General features: G+C 39.1%; 1 protein-coding gene across 3 annotated transcripts in view; it reads left to right on the plus strand.

Moving 5' to 3' along the window:
• Positions 1–686: 686 nt before the first annotated feature.
• The window catches only part of RFX7 (regulatory factor X7), a 79,487-nt gene continuing 58,816 nt past the window's right edge, over positions 687–21,357 (plus strand). Inside the window, exons 1-2 of one of the 3 annotated variants that reach the window (XM_045582262.1) lie at positions 687–1,053; positions 1,229–1,411. In XM_045582262.1, the coding sequence (XP_045438218.1) occupies positions 1,242–1,411 (170 nt within the window). In that variant the 5' untranslated portion in view covers positions 687–1,053; positions 1,229–1,241. The remainder of the gene's footprint in view (positions 1,054–1,228; positions 1,412–21,357) is intronic. The other 2 variants (XM_036441073.2, XM_036441089.2) reach the window with 2 other exon arrangements.

Raw genomic sequence — 21,357 nt, forward strand, 5'->3', positions numbered from 1 at the left:
ATGGCGGCCGCGGTGATTGGGCGGCCGGAGTGGGGCCAGGTTTGGCGGCTCCGAATGCCGGGCCGAATGGGGAGCACGCAGCCCGGCTCCCCGCGGGCGGCTCCCGGCCCGGCCCGGCCCGGCCCGGCGAGTCCCCTCCAAGGTGGTTATTCATCCCCACGGGGGCTTTTGGGGGGGCTCCTGAGAAGCCCGCTCATCACCTGCTCCAGGCCCCCGTCCATGTGCCCAGGGGGGAGAGCCGCCCTCTCCGGTGCAGGGGAGGGGAGGAGGGGTCATGTTGATTAATTTGACTTTCCTTGCTTTGAAGATGGGGGGAGAGAAAGCCCATTTCCAAGCCAAATATTAAATGTGGTTCCTCCTCCTCCTCCCCCCGCGGGTCCTCTTTCCTCGCCGGCACCTCCCCCACGCTTCCCGGCTCCCCTCCGCCCGCGCGGCCAGCGGCCTCCTACCCGCCCCGCGGCGGCGCGTCCCGGGCTCGCCTGGCCCGCGCCGCCCCCCGCGCCCCCTCCCCGCGCCCCCCGCGCCGCGCCGGGCACCCCCCGGGCCCGCGCCCCCGCCCCCCGCCGGCGGCCGCGCGGCCGGTGCGGTGCCGCCTGCGCCGGGCCGCAGTGCGGCTGCGCGCACGGGCTGCCTCCGGGCTGGCAGCGCAGCGGCGGCCGCGCGGCGGCGGCGGGGCCGGGAGCGAGCGGCGGCGGCGGCGGCGGCGGCTCGGGGAGCGGCGCGGCGCGGCGCGGAGGAGCCCGGGGCTGCAGCCGCGCGGGGCTCCCGGAGGAGAGAGCCCCCGGGGCCGGCGAGGAGGGCCAGGCCGGGGAGTCCCCGAGCAGCCATTCTCCTTGGATTTGGGGGTGCGGGCACGGCTCGTCGTCTGACGCCCCCTCCTCACCGCCACTGCCACCCCCAGCCGCGGCCGCTGACGAGAGGGGGCGGCGGCGGGGGGCTGCGGGCGCCGCCATGCCTCTCCCGCGGTGAAGCGCCCCGGCCGGCTGGAGCGCCTCGGTCTCCCCGGTGATGTCCCCCAGGCGGCAGGCAAAGGCGACTCACTCGAGCCCTAGGGTAAAGGCCTAGCTTATCCAGCTTCCTTCCTCCTCCTCCTCCTCCTCCTCCTCCTCCTCGTCCCCTCCCTCCCTCCTCCTCCTCCTCCTCCTCCTCCTTCTCGCCCCCTTCGACCTCCCTCCCCGCCTCTTCCCTCACCCTGCCCCGCGCCCCCATCTCCCCTGCTCCCTCCCAGCCCTCCAGCCGCGATGGCAGAGGAACAACAACAGCCGCCGCCACCGCAGCCCGATGCCCAGCAGCAGCAGCAGCAGCTTCCCCCCGGCACCCCCGGCCCCGGGGTGGCCCTGCCAGCCCTTGTGCCCGGGCTGCCAGGGACAGAGGCCAGCGCGCTGCAACACGAGATCAAGAACTCCATCTGGTAAGAGGATCCACCATCGCGGGGCGGAACAGCCCGGGCGCATTTCTGCTGCTGCAAAGGGGGTGGGGGCGGCGGGCTGGGGCAGGAGCGGCGATGCATCCATTGAACATGGGCATCCAGGGTCGGGTGCATGTCTGTGGGGCCCGGGGAGGCGTGGGAACCGTGCATCGGCCCTGGGGCTCCGTACATCCCTCCCCAGTGCTTTTACCCCCTCCTCATGGTGAGGGGTGATAAACACATTATTTGTGGTTTTCACTGGTGTGCAGAAGGAAGGAATATGGGTCGACGTTCAGTCGTCTTGCAGGGTGATGGCATGGGTTTGGGGCTGAGGAATGTGAAATGTGTTTACTCCCGGTTGCATGCAGTCACACACAGGGAGGAAGAAGTGTATTGTTGAATTTCCACCAAGCAGACATTGCGCGTAAGAATATTAATAGGCGGCACACAAAACCTGATGTGTGTCTCTCTCTTCCTTTCGGTTGGCTTAGCTGCTGTTGCTGAATGTTTTTTGCTGTTGCTTTATTCAGAGATTACATTTCCCTTCCAAGGAGTTTATTCTTTGCATTGATTGTGAAGAAAAGGCTTCTTTAGTATAGGGTTGTTTTTTTTTAAGGTGATGGTTTACAGTAAAGTGATTTTTTTAATTTAAAAATATATCTTTAAAATAAATGTTTTACCATTTCGTGTGTCTTTTTTAGAAACCACAGGTAAAATGCCCTTTGCAATATTCCTGTACTTTTTTTTTTATATGAGGATTTCCAATATTTCCGCATTAGATTAAACTCTGAAAGACTGGTGCCAGCCTTTTAATAATTAAGTACACCGAGTTAAAGTCTGTCCTTTTTAGAGCCATTGCAAATATTCTTTGAACATGAACTTGCATTTTTAAAAACTGACATTTTTTTTTTTAAGTGCAGTGCTATTTTAAAAATGGAAAGCAGTATTTGGAATTTGGTGTAAGAGACTACTTTTAATAGAACTTTTAAAATAGAATTAAATGTGGTATAAAAAAGCTCTGATTTTAAAAATGAAATCTTGCATGTCCATCATTGAATATGACTACTAGATCAAAACTCCTTTTATATTGCAATTTAAAAAGAAATGTGTTATAAGATAATGGACATTGCAGTACAATATTTACACATTTGAAAACAGTGACAATTTCTAAAATACAAAATTAAGGTTTGTTATCTAGTAATTTTTATTATTTTCCTGGTGTACATCCATATTGTCATGATGCTAATATGAAGTAGGTCAGTGCAGGCTTTAATAGTCTTTATTCGAGAGTAGTGGGAAGCTGTGTACCTTGCTTTCAGTTTTAATTTTAAAATGAAGTTTAAATGCTTTAAAGGTAATTTTTTTTTTTTTTTACTTTGACAATAGTCATGTTGTGGCAACTTGAATAGGTCAGAAAAATAGTAATGTGTGTGTACTATGTGTGTGTGTGTGTGTGTGTGTGAGAGAGAGAGAGTGTGAGAGAGAGAGAGAGAGAGAGAGAGAGAGAGAGAGAAAGAGAGAGTGTGTGTGTGTGTGTGTGTGTGTGTGAGTGTGTGTGTGTGTGAGAGAGAGAGAGAGAGAAGGCTTTATTCTTCAATGGATACACTCAGCTCCCTATTCAAACTGTAATTTAAAGGAAGAGATGGTTAAGCTTCTGCTTACCAGAAACCAGAGTGCCCCCATCCACCCCCCAGCAAGTTACTTGATGTAACTTAAGTGTCCCTGAAATCATCGCTAAATTGAATAAGCACTTTGGTTTTTTCATTCAGATAAGGGGCACCCAAATTAAAAAGACTAAAATCTTTTAAGAAAGACATATTTAAAAAGTTGAATTAGTAATGTATATTTTGACTTATTATGAGAGCAATGGGGGAAAAGGAACCTTCATTTTATAGTATTTTAAAAATAAGAGTAAGCTGTATAGATAACTGAAGTGTTTGAATAATAATGATGGTGGAGGCTCTTTCTGGTGAATCATGTGATTTAATAATTCTTTCATTGATAATTTATGTTTACACATCCATTACAATTTAACTGCACTGACTTTAATGTGAGAAATCCTGTCCTGAAGCATAGTGCATTTGAGTTTTTGGTACTTGCTCTGGAAAAATAATGGCCAGCAAACACTTTAATTTCCAAATGTACAATTTTAATCTTTATTTTAATATTATAATGGCACACTTACTGGCATTTAATGTTCATCTTTAGAAGTCCTATTTGTAAAAATGGTTTCTTTATAGTACATTTAAAACTTTGTAAAAACAGTAATCATAAACAACATTAGGAAATATATGTAACATATAGTCTCATATCTGATGTTTCACAAGACTGGATTTATAGATTTATCAGGTAACTATATAAAGACATTTAAAAGTGAAATACCTTCAATACCATCTATGAAATATGGTGTCCTAAGAAAAGTATATGAACTTTAATAGCTGACAACTCGATTTTGAAAATTTTTAATAAACACTTCCATAATTATTCAAAGTGTATGTATAAGGGTTTTTTTGCATACTATATATATATATATATATATATGTTAAATTAAAATCTCTTTTAATAGATAAGATTACAATTCTTTATGTATCTCAATTACATTTCTTGAAGTAATAATGCCTTCTTACCAATTTTTTTTTAATCACCTGATAATATTATGAGAGATTATCCGTTTTGTTGCTTCCTATATCAATCTGTGGTAACATTACTAATGACAATTTAAAATTACATTAAGCAGAAATTGTTAAATGAGTTTTGCATTTAGGTTGATTCCAGAGTATATTGGACTTGCAGATCACAAACATGTCTATACTTGTTCTCCTATTCTGCAAATGTAAATATAGTAGGCGATGTAAGCCGTTAGCTGGACAATAGAGTTATTTATTATCTCAGTTCATAATCATTTGTTCTTGTTTGTTAAACTAAAGTGCTGTTCGACAAAAGTATGTCCATGATCATTTCAAGCATCAAATTAGTCTTTGAAAAAGAAGATTAAGTATTCAAAGTTGAAATGATGGTACTTAATGGGATCAGAAATTATACTTCTTAAGAATTGAAAATAGGTATTTTAAAGATAGTTCTAGAAAATAAAGCTACTACTAACTTGGTAGTGGTGTTATATTTAATATATTTATGGCTAGCTTCAAATGAAGTCCAAGCCTGCATATACCTTTCTTGACCTTCGTCATCCCTAATCCATCCATAGATTCCAGCTCACTTGTACTACTTGCTTAAAGGGGATTTATTTGCATAGTTGTGTTTAATACTGAATGTAGTATAATGCCATGTACCCCAATATATTTTCTAAGTAATAGAATTATAATATAAACTTTTCATAAAAAAAGAAAACTAGTAACCTGTGTCCTTTTCATAAATGCATATTCATAGTGACAACCTAAAACAAAACCACAACCTAATCCCATTGCAAACTTTTTTTTTTTAAATATATTTTATTGATATTTTACAGAGGGGAAGAGAGAGGGATAGAGAGTTAGAAACATCAATGAGAGAGAATCATCGATCAGCTGCCTCTTGCACACCCCCTACTGGGTATGTGCCCGCAACCAAGATACATGCCCTTGACCAGAATCGAACCTGGGACCTTTCAGTCCATAGGCTGATGCTCTATTCACTGAGCCAAACCGGTTTTGGCCCATGCAAACTTCTTTAACTTAACATTGCACTCCTCTTTAGTTGTTTCTAAAGAAAAAGAATACCATGGCAAGTTTTTCTTTCCTTTTATCTCCCAAGTATCTTAATAGGTGGTGGTGTTTTTCTATTTAGCTTAAACAAACAAAAATTTACTAAGTGTTCTTTGTGTTTTTGAAGCGGTTTTACTCGAAACCCTGATAGAATAAAATTTCTGTGGAAAAAATAGAATAGAAAAATTTGCATTCTATTCTGCGTGTTATTATTCTTAAGAATAATCATACTTGCATGGGTAGGAGTGATTAACATATTTGCAGTTAGGCTATAGTGTGTAGACTACAGACCTTTGCCTAGAAATTCAAAAGAATCCCTGATGTTTTATTGTAGATAATGTTCTAATACTGTATTTACTCAAATAAATTCAGGGATTCTTTTCTAAAAATATATATATATATTATTGATCTTTTACAGAGAGGAAGAGAGAGGGATAGAGAGTTAGGAACATCGATGAGAGAGAATCATCGATCAGTCGCCTCCTACACACCCCTACTGGGGATGTGCCCCCAACCAAGGAACATGCCCTTGACCGGAATCGAATCTGGGACCCTTCAGTCCGCAGGGCGATGCTCCATCCCCTGAGCCAAATCGGTTTCGGCAAATTCAGGGATTCTTAAAAGAATTAGTGGTTATTAATTATTGTTTTTATTTATGTAACTTTATTTTCAAGTAAGGCCTTGTAAACCATTTCTTAAAACAGTCTTAGAAGTTGTGTCATTGTTCTACCCACTTAGTGAGAGTGAAATGGAATGACGAGTAAAATTCCTCTGATTCATTATCAGACCCTGGAACATCGCGGCGACCAGAGCTCCCTGTCTGTATTCAGTCTAAGTCACATAGATTTCTGAATCTGGCACGTTTTACATTTACAACTATAATCAAAGGAGAGTTACATATGTGGGCCATTTGGGATGTTATCTAAATTCTAATTTAATCCCAAATCGAGCAATTTTGTTTAACTTTCTTTATTTCTCAGTTACAGTGAGCAAAGTATGGTGATCCTAAGATTTGCATAGTGATTCCATATTAGTCCTAAGTTCTGTCCCCTGTCCTAGAAGTTAGGTTTTGTCCTTGGCTCTGGGTCAGGCAGCTTATTAACTCTGTCTGAGAAACAGTTCTATTTCCTTCAACTGGGGAACATTTACTGTAAAGATCCTAACTGTAGAGTTTACTTTAACCGTAGCCCATGATCTTCATTTTACTTTCAAGTTAGAGACTGACTAGAACATCCACTGGCTTTCATATATTTTCCATTAATTGGTTGACACGCTCTCTGCCCTGAGCTCAGTCTGTCTTACATATCAAGCGCACCAAAGACTAAAGGTGCTTTTTGCTTGTCTGTATTGAGGCCAGCTGTGATGGTTGCATCCCAACACTAAGTGTTTCTGATTCCAGAAAGAAGGCAGTTCCTGTTCTCCTCTGTGATTTGAAATTGATGAAATTGCTCTATTGACCAGGCAGTTCCTGTTCTCCTCTGTGATTTGAAATTGATGAAATTGCTCTATTGACCAGAAAGGCAAGTTAAGCAATTTCAAGCCCCTTGACTTTCTGGCCTTGTTTATGTGTGTGTGTGCGTGCGTGCGTGTGTGTGTGTGTGTGTGTGTGTGAGTGTGTGTGTGTGTGTGTGTTTGCGTAAATAATTGACCAATTTGCTTTCCCTATTGGGAGTTGTCTTTAATACGGTAACAACTGATGTTATGGACAGAACTGATTTAGTTTCTGTGTCACTGTTAGTTTTGGTCCTATTGGGGGAAATGAGCTTCACGGTGGTAGAAAAGACAGATGTGTCTCATTTGTTGTGAAACAGGCTTTGGATAAAAACTTATGTCTAGTCACCTATTAGAAAAATAATGTTGCACGTTAAAAGTGTTCAGATGAAAATAGTTAAAATAAATGTTGACATTTACTCAAATTGGAGCACTTTGTGCAAGATCATTGTGTAAGTACTTGCCTGAGTACCTGCTCTATATGAAGTACTATGCCAGAGACTGCCATCTGAGGGATGTCCATTCATCTGTAATATTAACCTAAGCAAAAATGTGCAATAAAATATCTCTTTTATTCAGTTAGGGATCCAGGGAAGGAGGTGACAAGTGCCAGAGTGTTAATTGTGGAAAAAAACAGATCTTAGTTTCCTTGTCTAGAAAACAAAAGGTTCATATTAGATGACCTTGAAAGTTCCTTTAGGCTAAATTATGATTCTTGTCACTAAATTAATATTCACAACAATAATAAAGCATACCATAAGCACAGTGAATACTAACAGCATTAACTGCTCATATGCAATTCAGCAGAACATTTCCAGTGGGTGGATTAATAGGATTTGTCAGCCTTCCCTGGGTTCTATCTCTAGAAGACTATCTGAAGGTGCTATTCACTTACTGTTACCTTGTGCCCGAGTTCTTTTATGTGAAATTCAGTCTGCAAATATTTACTGGGAGTTGTGGCTGACTACACAGAAATAATGTGTGTAAGGCTGTGCCGTATCCCTGTCGTCGGGAAGTACACTACTTTCTAGTTGAGAGATTGCACTGAGGGGTTGTGTGGGGGTTTTCGTGTGCTTGATTTGTTTATAAACTGGTGCTCAATTCTTATAAACACCTCAAATAGGAACTTTTTTCTATACTAATGATTTAATATTTTTAAGACAGTGTGTGAATATTATATTGTAAATGTGGTTATGTAAATAAGGAAGGTGTGTATTCTTTTTAGAATAATTCAGGCTAGGGTAGACGTGTTTTGTTTTTTTTTCAAATATATTTTATTGATTTTTTTACAGAGAGGAAGGGAGAGAGAGAGAGAGTTAGAAACGTCGATGAGAGAGAAACATCGACCAGCTGCCTCTTGCACATCCCCTACCGGGGATGTGCCCACAACCAATGTACATGCCCTTGACCAGAATCGAACCTGGGACCTTTCCATCCACAGACCAATGCTCTACCACTGAGCCAAACAGGCTTCGGCTAGGGTAGACGTTGTGACAGTATTCTTTAAGAACAAGACAATAGGATGGTTACTACTCCATATCTCCGACAAAACTAGCCCACTCTTATCCAGTGCCTCCCTTTTCTTCAGTCTTTCTGTATCTAGTTTCTTTCTCTCCTGCCTTCTCGAGGGTTCTAAGAGTTGAGGTTAATGAGCAGCATGGAGCCGGAGGAAGAAGAATCTTACTGCCTTGGGCAGGATAGTAAATGAGGAACAATAAGCTCTGAAACCTTAATGCACTTGATTGCTGACTATGAGATTAGGATAGTTAACACCTAATTTTAACCCACATGAATAAAAATTAAAATGGATTATTTTTTTCTTGAGACATTTACTTTTTTTCTGTTTCATGGTTATGTGCGTCCAGTTTATAAGAGGAAATAGAAAACAATGAGGTTTGGTTAATTATGCACACAGTACCTCTATTGTAGTAACTCCTCTGTACATTACAAAACATTGTGTGGGCGGTGACGTTTTGTATTTGTCATATCATAAAACAAACTGAAAGCACACATATATTCTTTGCTACTTGAATCTCCTTTTAGTTTTTGAATTCAAAGTGTGAGAGGTCAGAGTGACAGATTAAAATCTGTTAAGTCTGAGAATTTTGGAAGATAAGAATCCATATGATATGAAACATATATATATATATATTTAACAGAATTTATTCGTAATCTGGGTTTGGATAGAAAGGGTTTACATGGCAAACGATACTTTCTTACTCATTCCAACAAAGCATTAGCAAATTCACTTAAATTTGAATGCTAAATTAATTAGTAATGCTTACCAAGGGCATGGGACTAGGAAGTGATGGTAGTACATATGCCCTTCAATATCTTCCCCTTTCTTTCTGAAATCTGTAATTTTTAGAATTTGAGTTCTATTATAGGTATATCATCAGAACTATTGGTTATCTTAGAGGGTATTAGTCCCCAGGGCTATCGTGTTTATATTTAGGATACCTAAATTTAAGATATAGACATTTTTCTACTTGTATTCTTATATTTTATGACTTTCCTACTTTGGTCACCTGATTTTGCCAAGTAGCTACAGGATGAAAATAGGGGATTACTGTATGAAGTGGCTACTTCAGTTTGCACTATCCATACCCTTTTTCTTTGCTTTCATTATCTTGATTCTCTAATTATATGCTGGTCTCTTTACCTGCTACCTTAAAAACCTTTCTCTTTTTTTCTACTGATATAAGTGTCTAACTTGAAGATCCAGCTCATGTGCTACCCTTCAATGAAACTTTTTCGAACTGGCAGGGAACATGACCTGAATTGTATAAATTATTTTTTTTTCTAGGAGTTTAGACTGGCCTTACCTAAGATGAGTCTATTTTATTGAATTTTTTACTGAATTAGTGAAATATTCCCTATGTAAACCTTTCTAGTATGTAAAGTTCAGGGACTTCATATGCTTGAAGCAAAGCAATCACTACATATTAAGTAATTTATAATATGACCATAAAATATTGTGCCGTAGCCAAGAATTTGCCATTGTTTTTTTGCAGAATATATGAAATTTAAAAAATTTAATTAGACAAGAGTATCACTTCAGTGATATCTGGCTTGGAGTAAAGTTGGTATTTCTGGGAATTTGGGAAATTTATTTGAATAAGATGCATTAGTTGATGTAGTAAGTGAATCACTTCCCTAATTTGATTACAGTCATTAGATTTATGCAGTGTGATCTAAAAAATTAACTGTTAGATTAATAAATGCTTAATTCCTTTTTCTAAAGGAGGAGGTATTACAAGGAGTGTGTGGCCAAATTCTATACACACACACATTTTAAAGAAGTAAGATGAGGTCAAAGACTAATACTGAATTTACAGAAGATAGAGGTCAAGGAAAACTGAATTCAGTACATTGCATTTTGATATCTACTATATACAGGCATAGGAAAATTAAAAAGTAATAAGATACTTTCTCTACCCTTGTGTGGTAGTTGTGTGTATCATCAATTGAGTCTAACAAAAGAAAGATTTTATTAATGCATTGATGGTATAATTAGAAGAGAGAGGGATTCAGTGAGGGCATAATATTGTTATTGGGAAAATTCAAGATGGTGGCCTTAACAAAAAATCAGGGGATGGGCTATTGATCCAAATACATTTATCAATATGCTTACTAAAGAATCTTTATTCCCTCTAGCAGGAATGACATTAAGAATTGTTGTTAATAGTAAGCCTTGTTAGTACTGAGAATAATTAGAGAAAAATAGCTTAGGACAAAATTTGCCTGACCGAGGAGTGGAATTTCTACCAGTATCAATCCTTTTCCTAAGTTTTAATGTACAAAGGTAGAGAATGAATGTAAAGTAATAATGGAGAAGAAAAAAAGGTTGGGGGTGGGTGGGAACTCGGGCAGAGGACCAGGAGCGGTCTAAGCAGCCTTGCAAGAGGACCGTGTACCCGGAATTGCCTCTCAGTGAGGGACAGCACTTCATGAAGAGTATTAAGAGTATTTGGTGAGGGGTCCTCCCATCAGCCCCTATCTCCACTCCTGTATCTTGGCAGCTGTGGCACCTACCTGTGTACTTTTCCATTATCAGAGAAAGTTTGTGTTCCCCCTTTTGGATTCATCTCTTTCCATGTATTTATGGAATTTGTTCTAACATATACTCTGTTTTTGTCAGCACTATCCAATTGTTTTTTCCATTGGCTGCTTTTCCTGTTTCTTTATACATTCGTATGACGTCCTTAAAGCAGCAGCAAACAACCTTGGAGAAAAGGTTTTGCAGTAAAACAAAGAGTTGATCTCTCAGTGACCTAAATAGTTCATCATAGTCCTAAGAAAAAAATGTCATTAGGTAAGTGAATTAATAATGTAAATACTCACAAGATGAAATATGAACAGTTAAAATGCAAAACATTTTACTGTCAGTGATAAAAAGAATAAAGCAGAAAACTTTTAAAAATATGTTCTTATTAATTTTTAGAGGGAGAGGAGGAATGAGTTAGAAACATCAGTTGAGAGAGCTACATCATCAATCAGCTGTCTTCTGCACAACCCTACTGGGAATTAAGCCAGCAACGGGGGCATATGCCCTGACTGGAATCAAACCAGTGACCTCTTGGTTCATGGGTAGACATTCAACCAATGACCAACAGTGGTTGCCGGGCAGAAAACTACTGTTTTTGACCGCTAAGAAAAATATTTTAAGAACTATAGTAACCATTCGCTAGCTGATCTTGTCCAGGGTTTTACAGTTTTCCATATTCCTTTCTCTTCCCTCCAGTCTCAATTTCTATCCTGTTGTACAATATGTAAGCCCACTCATATTTTTGGTGGAGTAGGTGTGAACATACATCATATAAGCGTTAATTGTTTGCACTTAGGTGGTAGAACAATGTATGATATTTTTCAGCCTACTTTATTATATTTTCCAAGTGTTTTTGAATGAGCGAGTGTTATTTTTAGTTTGGAAAAATACCCAAACAAGTAAAATAATGCCCTTTGTCTGTCCTGCTGCTTTTCCTTTTAGCTGAAGTCTGTCCACTGAGCTTCCACCCACACACACTCCCAGATCTTCTCTCTGCTCTTGTCCCTTTTAACTCTTGCAGTCTGGCTTCCTGCTTTTCTTGCCAAATCAGTGGCCCTTTTTCAGTCTTTATCTTTCATTGTGACTCTAACTTTTCTTGTCATTGATTTATTTGCGCTTTTGAAATTCTCATTCGTTCCTTTTTCAGAGGTGCCTTTGTATCAGCTACTCTGCCTGGCATTGGGGATTCTCTGAGCAAGAATGTGAAATCCTGTTTCATGTACCTTATCTCTAATTGATTGAATTTTATTTTTCCTGCTCCCTTCCTTTAGATGCTCTTTAATTGTGAATATCCAGACACTTATTTCTCAGCCATCTATTGTTTTTCTCTTTTCACTTTGCTAAAATCAAGAAATAGTTGGGCTGGGTTTGGCCAGTGTGCTTATTATTATAGCTGGAGTGTTGTCTGTGCACTAAAAGGTCTCGGGTTTGAGTCCCTGTTAGGAGGGCACATACCCAGGTTGCAGGTTCAACCACTGTAGGGATGCACGTGGGAGGCAATTGATCGATTTCACTCTTACATCAATATTTCCCCCCCTCTCTCTCTCTCTCTCTCTCTCTCTCTCTCTCTCTCTCTCTCTCTCTCTCTCTCTTTCAAATCAATAAAATCATGTCCTTGGGTGAAGATTAAAAAAAAGAAGAAATTTATGGACTGAACAGAAAACTCTACCATATCTACTCATTCATTCACCAGAATACAGGGAATGACCACTATTATATTAAACTTGGCATTTTCATGATAATCCTTCTTCTGTGTCATGGTGCCTTGCTACTTCAGTTTGCTTTCATTTCCAGTTCTACTTTTAGTGATAGATGTCACTGTTCCTTCAGTCTATCAGACTGGCAGTATTGATTTTCATACTTGATTTTTCTCTCATTCTCATGCCCAGTATTTTAACAAGTTGCCAAGTTTGCATTGTCACTTAAGTTTTCTTATTTTTTTACTTATACTCCAGGACCATAATTCAGTGCTTTACCATTTCATACCTGGATTATTAAGCAGCAACATAGCTGCTCTCTGCTCCCCAACCCCCACTGAACTATGCTCTATATTGCTAAAATATCCTTTTTTTCATGTAGTCCCCTCCTAAAAACATACAACTTCACCTTACCCACCATGTCATGTCTAAAATCAGGATTCAATGTGAGTATAATCTAGCCTAATACAATTAATCCAACCCTATTTCTTGCAGTTAACCAACATTTAACTCCACTTCAGACCAGTGGACACTTCATTTTGTAGTTCTGCTTTTATTCCTGCTTTATACTTTTGTGGATTCTCCACTTCCCTGTCTCCAAAACCTACTTAATCATGTTTTAACCATTTTAAGTCATAGCTCAAATTACAGTACTTTGAAACATTCTTTAGCTATGGCTAGTCTAAATTGGCCTTTTCTTGATCTCATGTATAGTGAATCCTGTACAATTAAGTACTTAAACACTTTTAATATTTTTTAGTATATATATTTTTGTCATTTTATATTTTTAAATTACAGTTGACATACAAGATTACATTAGTTTCAGGTATACACTTGTGAGGTGGATGGGTGGTGCTCCAATGTGGTCTGAAGCTCTCCACCAGGTGCACTAGCTAAGGGGCTTCCCAGGAGGTGCAGGTCAAGGTCAGTTACTACCTGTGTTCTGCCTGGGGCTACCTAGCATGAGCTACAAAGCGATCTGCAAATGGCTGCTACTTACTCTGGGCTTGGAGGTGCTCAGGAGAGGTCAAGCTGCAAACCAAAGCTTGCTGCTGCTAGCTGGGCCTGGGTCCACTTAGCAAGAGATACAGGGAATGCCCAGACTAGATGCTGCTTGTTTGAGAGATTTTAGGAAAATCTGAAGCTTGAGCCAAGACAGGCCATTTATAAGTAAAGGAGTCAGCAAGCTTTCTCTGCAAAGGACCAGATAGTAAATATTTTTGGCTTAAACATTTTTTTGCTTTGAGGACATAGGGTCTCGTCTCTGTTGTATCAGGAAAGTAGCCAGGGACAGTATATAAATTAATGGATGGGCAGATTTGTTCCACTTGTTCTCTTTTTCCCTAGTATGGTAGGTTTTCCTGGTATATGTTCTGTACTGCCTTATAGTATATTGTTTTATTGTAAAAAAGTGTTCAGTGCTCTTAATAGAGATTTGTTAAGTTTCATTTTAATTTCTCACTGGGGACATAGAGGAGGGGAGAAAACAATGTTGTGGTGTCAGGGCAATACTTTTTATATTTTTAACCTCGGAAGTTATAACATGTTAGATTTGTGTGGCTTGACTTCTTACTGAAAACAAAGTATGAGGGAAGGTCTGGCATATTGACAATCTATATACTTAGCTGTGATCCTTAAGGCTTACTTAGGGGTGATGTGGTTTCTTTCTCAAAGGACATTCCAAGAGAATTCAAGACTAACTACACACTTAATTTTTTATGTCTATTTCAGTTCTTTAAAAAAATCTTTCTTACCAATTTTCCCCCTCTTGGAGAGGGGGGCAAAAATCCCCAGGATGTTCAGAGTTGTTTTTATTTATTTGTTTACTTTTTATTTTTTTAACAAAATGGATAAAAAACTCTAAAGAGTTTCTCCAGTGAAAAACAGAGGAACCTCCAAACAGAAAGAAAGCTCCCTTTTGTTCTTTGGTTGGTGGTTTACCACTCTTGCTGCCATCCCAGTGTTGGGTGCCACTTTTCTTTGGGGCTGCAGGTTTTTTTTTTTTTTATTAAATATATTTTATTGATTTTGTACAGATAGGAAGGGAGAGAGAGATAGAGAGTTAGAAACATCGATGAGAGAAAGTCATCGATCAGCTGCCTCTTGCACATCTCCTACTGGGGATGTGCCCGCAACCAAGGTACATGCCCTTGACCGGAATTGAACCCGGGACCCTTCAGTCCCCAAGCCGACGCTCTATCCATTGAGCCAAACCGGTTTCGGCTGCAGTTTTGTTTTTATGCTCTTCCTCTCTGAAGGGTTTCATATAGTATATGCGTAATTATTTATAGTTTTTTATTCTATATGTCACATATATCATGATAAGGAAATCTTTGTGTGCAAATTTGAAATCTAGTAATTATATCAGCGTCACACTTTTGTTGCCCCAAATCGCAGATCATCATACAATGTGTAGGTATTTACTGTTTCTTCTCTCTATTACTTTCTTGTTCCATCTTTGCTTCTAGCACATTTAAGCCCAGATTTTCTTGCTCAGTTCCTTTCATCTCTTTGTCATTTTTTCTCTAGTTTAATTTCTGAAGTTCACATGCATCTGTTTGTCACCCTACCCTAAGCTATTCCTTCCATTCTACCCTGTTTCCTTGAAAATAAGACAGTGTCTTATATTAATTTTTTCTCCCAAAGTTGCACTAGGTCTTATTTTCAGGGGATGTCTTATCTTTCTATGTGCTAGGTCTTATTTTCGGAGGATGTGTTATTTTCGGGGAAACACAGTGCATGCATGTTGTTGCAAGTGGCAAGATTTCTTTCTTTTTTATGGCTGAAAAATATTCCAACATATATATCATAATTTCTTTATCCATTCATCCATTGAAGGACGTTTAGATGATTTTCACATCTTGTTGGCTATCTTGGTTGTTGTAAATAATTCTGCAATGAACAAGGGGTGCACATATCTTTTAAATTAGTGTTTCTGTTTTCTTTGGGTAAATACTCATAAGTGGGGTTACTGGGTCATACAGTTGTTCTATTTTTAACTTTTTGAGGAACCTACATACTATTTTTGCATAGTTTCTGCATCAATTTACATGTTCAACTTAACAATTTCAGCTTAAGGGATTCCTTTTCTTCACATACTTATCAGCATTTATGATCTTTTGTCTTTTTTTATAACAGCCATTTTGACAGGTGTGAGGTGCTATCTAATTGTGGTTTTAATTTGCATTTCTCTGAGGATTAATGACATTGAGCATCTTTTCATGTACCTATTGGCCACCTGTGAGTCGTCTTTGAAAAAAAAAATCCCTGTTTACATTTTCAGCACATTAATATATATATATATATATATTATTGATTTTTTGCAGAGAGGAAGGGAAAGGGATAGAGAGTTAGAAACATCAATGAGAGAGAGTCATCTGTCAGCTGCCTCTTGCATGCCTCTTACTGGGGATGTGCCCACAACCAAGGTACATTCCCTTGACTGGAATCGAACCTGGGACCCTTCAGTCCCCAGACCGATGCTCTATCCACTGAGCCAAACTGGTTTCAGCTTCAGCACATTTTTTAATTTGATTGTTTGTGTTTTTAATATGGGCTCTGACTCTTAAGTAAAGGAAAACTCCCTCTGGCTTTTCAGATTGCAGCTCAGGGAAATAGATCCCAAACAGAGACCAACAATCTAGCAGGATGGAGTAAATAGTGATTGGAGTACATGACTGCTGAAGCAGGTGGAATTTGGGGTTCTAGAAAGGAGGGAGATGCTTATAGAAAGAGCTTCAGAAATCTCCTCTGGGGTCCTCAATTCTTTGGTGAATTACTGAACTCCACATGTGTAAGTCTCTTTTCAGGAACAAGTAATGGGTCCTGAAAGTCAACAGGAGATTCTGGAGGTTTCACAGTGCTAAGAGACAGAATATCAACTAGCCAGATTAGAAAGTCCTTGCTGAGCAACTTAAGCATTAATTGAGATCCCAGAAAGTCATATTTTAGGACTAAGGCTAATCTACCCATAGAGTAAGAGCTGTTCTAGACCGATTCTAACAAAGCCCAAAACTAGCCTTCAGGTGGATCTGTTGAGCTGGCAGTGAATTAACTTCATGCCAGAACAAAACCGACTTTGAAGGACCTCCAGACATTCAACAACATAATACGTACAAAGTTCAGCTAAATAAAATAGTATTAGACATAATGAAGAAGCAGGAAAGTGCACTTATTCAGAGGGGGTAAAAGACTCAGAGATGGCAAAGATGTGAGTTTAGCAGGCAGATATTTAAATTTTTCTCTGGTAAATATGTTCAGGGATTTAAAGGAAAAGACGGGTATGAGCATGCACAGATAAGGAATCTCAGTAGAAATGGAGCTTTAAATAAGAATCAAATAGAAAAAAACCTAGAACAGAAAAATTCATTATCTGAAATGCATAATTCACTGAATGCATTTAACAGAAAATTGGAATATTAGAGGGGTAGAAAATGTGTGTAAATGGAGTCCCAGAAAGAGAAGAGAGATTGGAGCAGAAGAATATTTAAAGATACAAAAGTTGAAAGATTTTCAAATTCGATTAACATCCATAGAGCTGTGGAGGTCATCAAACACAAAGAACAATAAACACAAAGGAGGGCTTTAATTCAAGAGGGCACAGTAAGTAAACGCTGTGTTTGCTTCCTCCCATGACCACATCAAAATTAGAACTAAAGTACAGAACAAACATCGTAGAGAACCGCTTGAAATTTAACTGAACAGAAATCCTATAACTAAGGATATAAAGAAGCAACATCGAGATTGGTAAGAGTTATGGAGACACAGAATGGGCTAATTCCACTTCCATGTATGGTGGTTAAAAATCAATAGGGTTATGTTGGCTGCAGTGGTCCCCCTGAGGAGAGAGGATTTCAGTGCTGGGAAGAGAAGTAGTCTCCATAACTTTTGTCTGTGAAAACCAGTGGAGATTTTGGCTGAGACAGAGCTGCTGGAGTCCTAGGTGTTACTTTTTAGTTGTTGTTTTTTTCATCCTCACCTGAGGGGAGATACGTGTGTGTGTTTCCATTGCTTTCAGAGAGAGTGGGAGGAAGAAAGAGAGAAACATTGACGTGAGAGAGACAATTGGTTGCCTCCACCCAGTATGAGGACAGGGAGCAAACATGCAACCCAGGTACGTGCTCTTGACTGGGATCGAACCCGTGACCTTTCAGTGCATAGGCTGACTCTCTAACCACTGTGCACACTAGCCAAGGTCCAGGTAATACTTTTTATTTGTACTTTTTTTTTTTTTTTAAATAATTCTTTATTTTTTAAAGTTTTACATATGTCCCCATTCTCCCCTATTGACCTCCTCCAGTCTTCCCCCAACCCCCCACCCTTCACCGCCCTATTGTCTGTGCCCATGGGTTTGGCATATACTGTATGCATATAAGATCATTGGTTGATTACCTCACACCCACCCACTCTCTCCCAGCCTTCCCTCCAAGATTCTGCATTCTGTTCCATGCTTCTACACGTTACTTTTTTTAAATGACAAAGGTTAAAGACAGAGATAATCTTAAGCTACAAGAGAAAGTTCATTATCTACAAGTGAGCTCCCATAAGACTGACATCTGATTTCTCAACAGAAGCTTTGCAGGCTACAAGGGAGTAGCATGAAATATTCAAAGTGATGAAAAGCAAGAACCCAGCTACGTTATCGTTTAGAATGGAAGGCCAGATAAAAAATTTCCCAGAAAAGATAAAGCTAAAGGAGTTCATCACCACCAAACCAGTATTACAGGAAATTTTAAAGGGACTTGAAGAAGAAGAGGAAAGAGAAGAAGGAAACTTAAAATATGAATAAAAAATAATAACTACATATCTATCAATAATTACTTTAAATGTAAATGGATTGAGTACTGCAATCAAAAGTCTCAGGGTAGTTGAATGGACAAAAAAACAAGACCTTTAATATGCTGTCTACAAGAGACACTGCAGACCAAAAGACACACATAGACTGAAAGTAAAGGGATGGAAACAGATATTTCAAAAAACTGGAGTAGTAATACACCAAACAAACTAGTCTTTAAAACAAAAGCTATAACGTGAAAAGAAGGACCCCACTTCTGGGTTTTTTTCTGAAGAAACCCAAAACACTAATTCAAAAAGACATATGCACCTGTATGTTCATTGAAACATTATTTACAATAACTAAGATATAGAAGCAAACTAAGTGTCCATCAATAGATGAGTGGATAAAGAAGAAGTGGTACATATATACAATGGAATATGACTCACCTTTAAAAAAGAATGAAATAGTACCATATGCAACTACATGAATGGGCCTAGAGGGTATTTTAGTAAATTAAGGAAGACAGAGAAAGACAAATTTCACATGGTTCCACTTATATATGTGGAATCTAAAAAAAATAAACTCTTAGCTACAGAGAACAAACTAATGGTTGCCAGATAAAATGGGGGTTGGAGGGTGTGGTGAAAAAGGTGAAGCGAGTCCTAGCCAGTTTTGCTTAGGTGAAGCAATTAAGAAGTATAAATTGCAACAGTCATGGGGATGTAAAGTACAGGACAGGGATTATCCTATATAATAAAAGGCTAATATGCAAATTATCCCCCTAACTGGGAGTTCAACCTGGAGTTCAACTGGGAGCTTGACCAGGGGGCGGGGCCAGCTGGCCAACTGCCCTTGTCCCCTCCCCTTTGTCAGCACCGCCCCAATTGTGCACGACCCCCCTCCCCACCTGTGCATGAATTCGTGCATTGGGCCTCTAGTAGTCAGTACTATCAAAATAGCTATGTTTGGTATCAGGTTGGTATTGGACTTATCAGGGTGACCATTTTGTAAATTATATAAATGTCTAACCACTATACTATATATCTGAAACTAATAATATTGAATGTCAACTGTAATCGAAAAAAGTTTTTAATTGGTAAAAAATAAACACAAAGGATGGTATACTAATGCATCTCAAATCAAATTGCTGAAAAGCAAGCATAAAGAGAACATCTTAAAAGTAGCAAGAAGTTGAGGAAAGACATATTGCATTATACATAGGGGAACAGTAATAGGGATGAACACGGACTTCTCATGAAAATAATAGAGACTGAAGACAATGGAGTATATTCTTTAAAGTGCTGAAATAAATAACCTGGAATTATAAACACAGCAGAATATTTTTCAGCATTCTAAGCAAAATAAGACATTTGCAGAGGAGCAAAAGCTAAGAATTCATCACTATTGGACTTCACAGGAATAATACTAAAGAAGTCCTTCAGGCTAAGGGAAACACCAGTTAGAAACTCAGTTCTAAATGAAGGAATGGAGAAGGCCAGAACTGATGTTTGTATTGGTAAATATAAATATTTTTTCTTTCTTATTTTCTATGAAAATTCTATAAAACATTGCCTTAAAACAAAAATTGATTGTGCATTTATAACACAAAGAAGGAAAAAGCACGGCACAATGGCACAGAAAATAGTAGGAAGGCAGGTTGAATTGCATTGTTGTAATACTTGGAAGCCATATAATATTAACTAAAGGTAGACTGGTAGGTTAAGGATATATATTGAAAATCTCTAAAGCAATCACTAAACAAAGTGTTATGGCTAAAAAGCCAATAGAAGTGATAAAACGGAATACTAAAAAAAATACCAGATGAAGCAAGACAACCATATTAATATGTATCTTACATGTAAATTTACTAAACACTTTAGTTATAAGGCAGAGATTTTCATACTGGATAAAAATGCAAGGCCCAGTTATATATCTATAGGAGATGCACTTTAAAGATACAGATTAAATATAAAGGGAAGGAAAAAAGCTAATTGTGAGAAAACTGGAATGACTCTATTAATATCAAACAAAATACTCTTCAAGACCAAGTGTATTACCAATGAGAGAGAGGGACATTTCATGATGATAAAAGAGCCAATTCATCAAAAAGACAAAATCTTGAATATGCATTTGTGCCATATAAGGGAGCTTCAATAAGCATCACACAAGACCCGATTAAACTAAAGGAAGAAAAAAAAATGTAAATATTGTAGTTTTACCAGTTAATAACTGAAGAATTATTATTTTTAGCTTTTTATAATAAACTGCCATATGTTGTCAACCTCTTTTTCTCAGTGTCATTCTGGTCACTAATTTTTTTTTGGGGGGGGGGACTAAGTTTGGTGGGACTAAGTTTCTTCACTCATTTACATTTGTTTATTTATTTATTTAGTTTTAATATGTATTAACTCTGTAATTGTGCAGTTAGGTCTTTTACCTGGTATTGGTAGTGAGAAAATAGGTTTGTCATAAGACAGACGTAGATTTGAATTTTGGTTCTTATCTTCTAGATTTGATTTCTTTGTAACTCATTTTATAATTAAGATATATAAAATACTATATATTGGCACTCAATATAGGATAGCATTATTATCTGGGAGAGTTTTTGTTTTATATTATTAGATATGTACACTGAGTGGCAGATTATTATGATCTCTGAATGCATAATAATCTGGCCACTCAGTGTATATCCTATATAATTAAAGGCTAATATGCAAATTGTTCCCTCGACCAGGAGTTCGACCAGCAGGCAGGCTGGCCAACCACCCATGTTTCCTACGCCTGGCCAGGCTGGCTGGACCCCACCCATACACAAATTCATGTACTGGGCCTCTAAAATACACACACACACACACACACTGGGTGGCCAGATTATTATGCATTCAGAGATCATCATAACATCATAATCTGGCCACTCAGTGTATATTTTTTGGTTTGTCTCTTTTCGATGGCTCTATTATTAGAGCCTTCTTGTTGTTCATTGCACATACTATAAAACTTGGGTCTCTACTTCCTTCCCAAATGGAGAATAACTGTACTTTACTTTGTTAGTCCCTCCTTCCTTTTATATACTACAGATCTATAAACCAAGTTTACTGTGTTTTCTCAAGTCTCCTGGTTCATAAGCCTAGCAGTATATTCCCCAGCTGTGGTTTTCCAAAAGGGCTATTCACAGCTTAGAGACACTATGCTGCTTCTGTTTTGGATTGAAGACCTAGGAGACTAATGATGTGGAC

Source organism: Pipistrellus kuhlii, unplaced genomic scaffold (assembly GCF_014108245.1).
Source record: "Pipistrellus kuhlii isolate mPipKuh1 unplaced genomic scaffold, mPipKuh1.p scaffold_m20_p_1, whole genome shotgun sequence".
Taxonomy (NCBI): Eukaryota; Metazoa; Chordata; class Mammalia; order Chiroptera; family Vespertilionidae; genus Pipistrellus; species Pipistrellus kuhlii.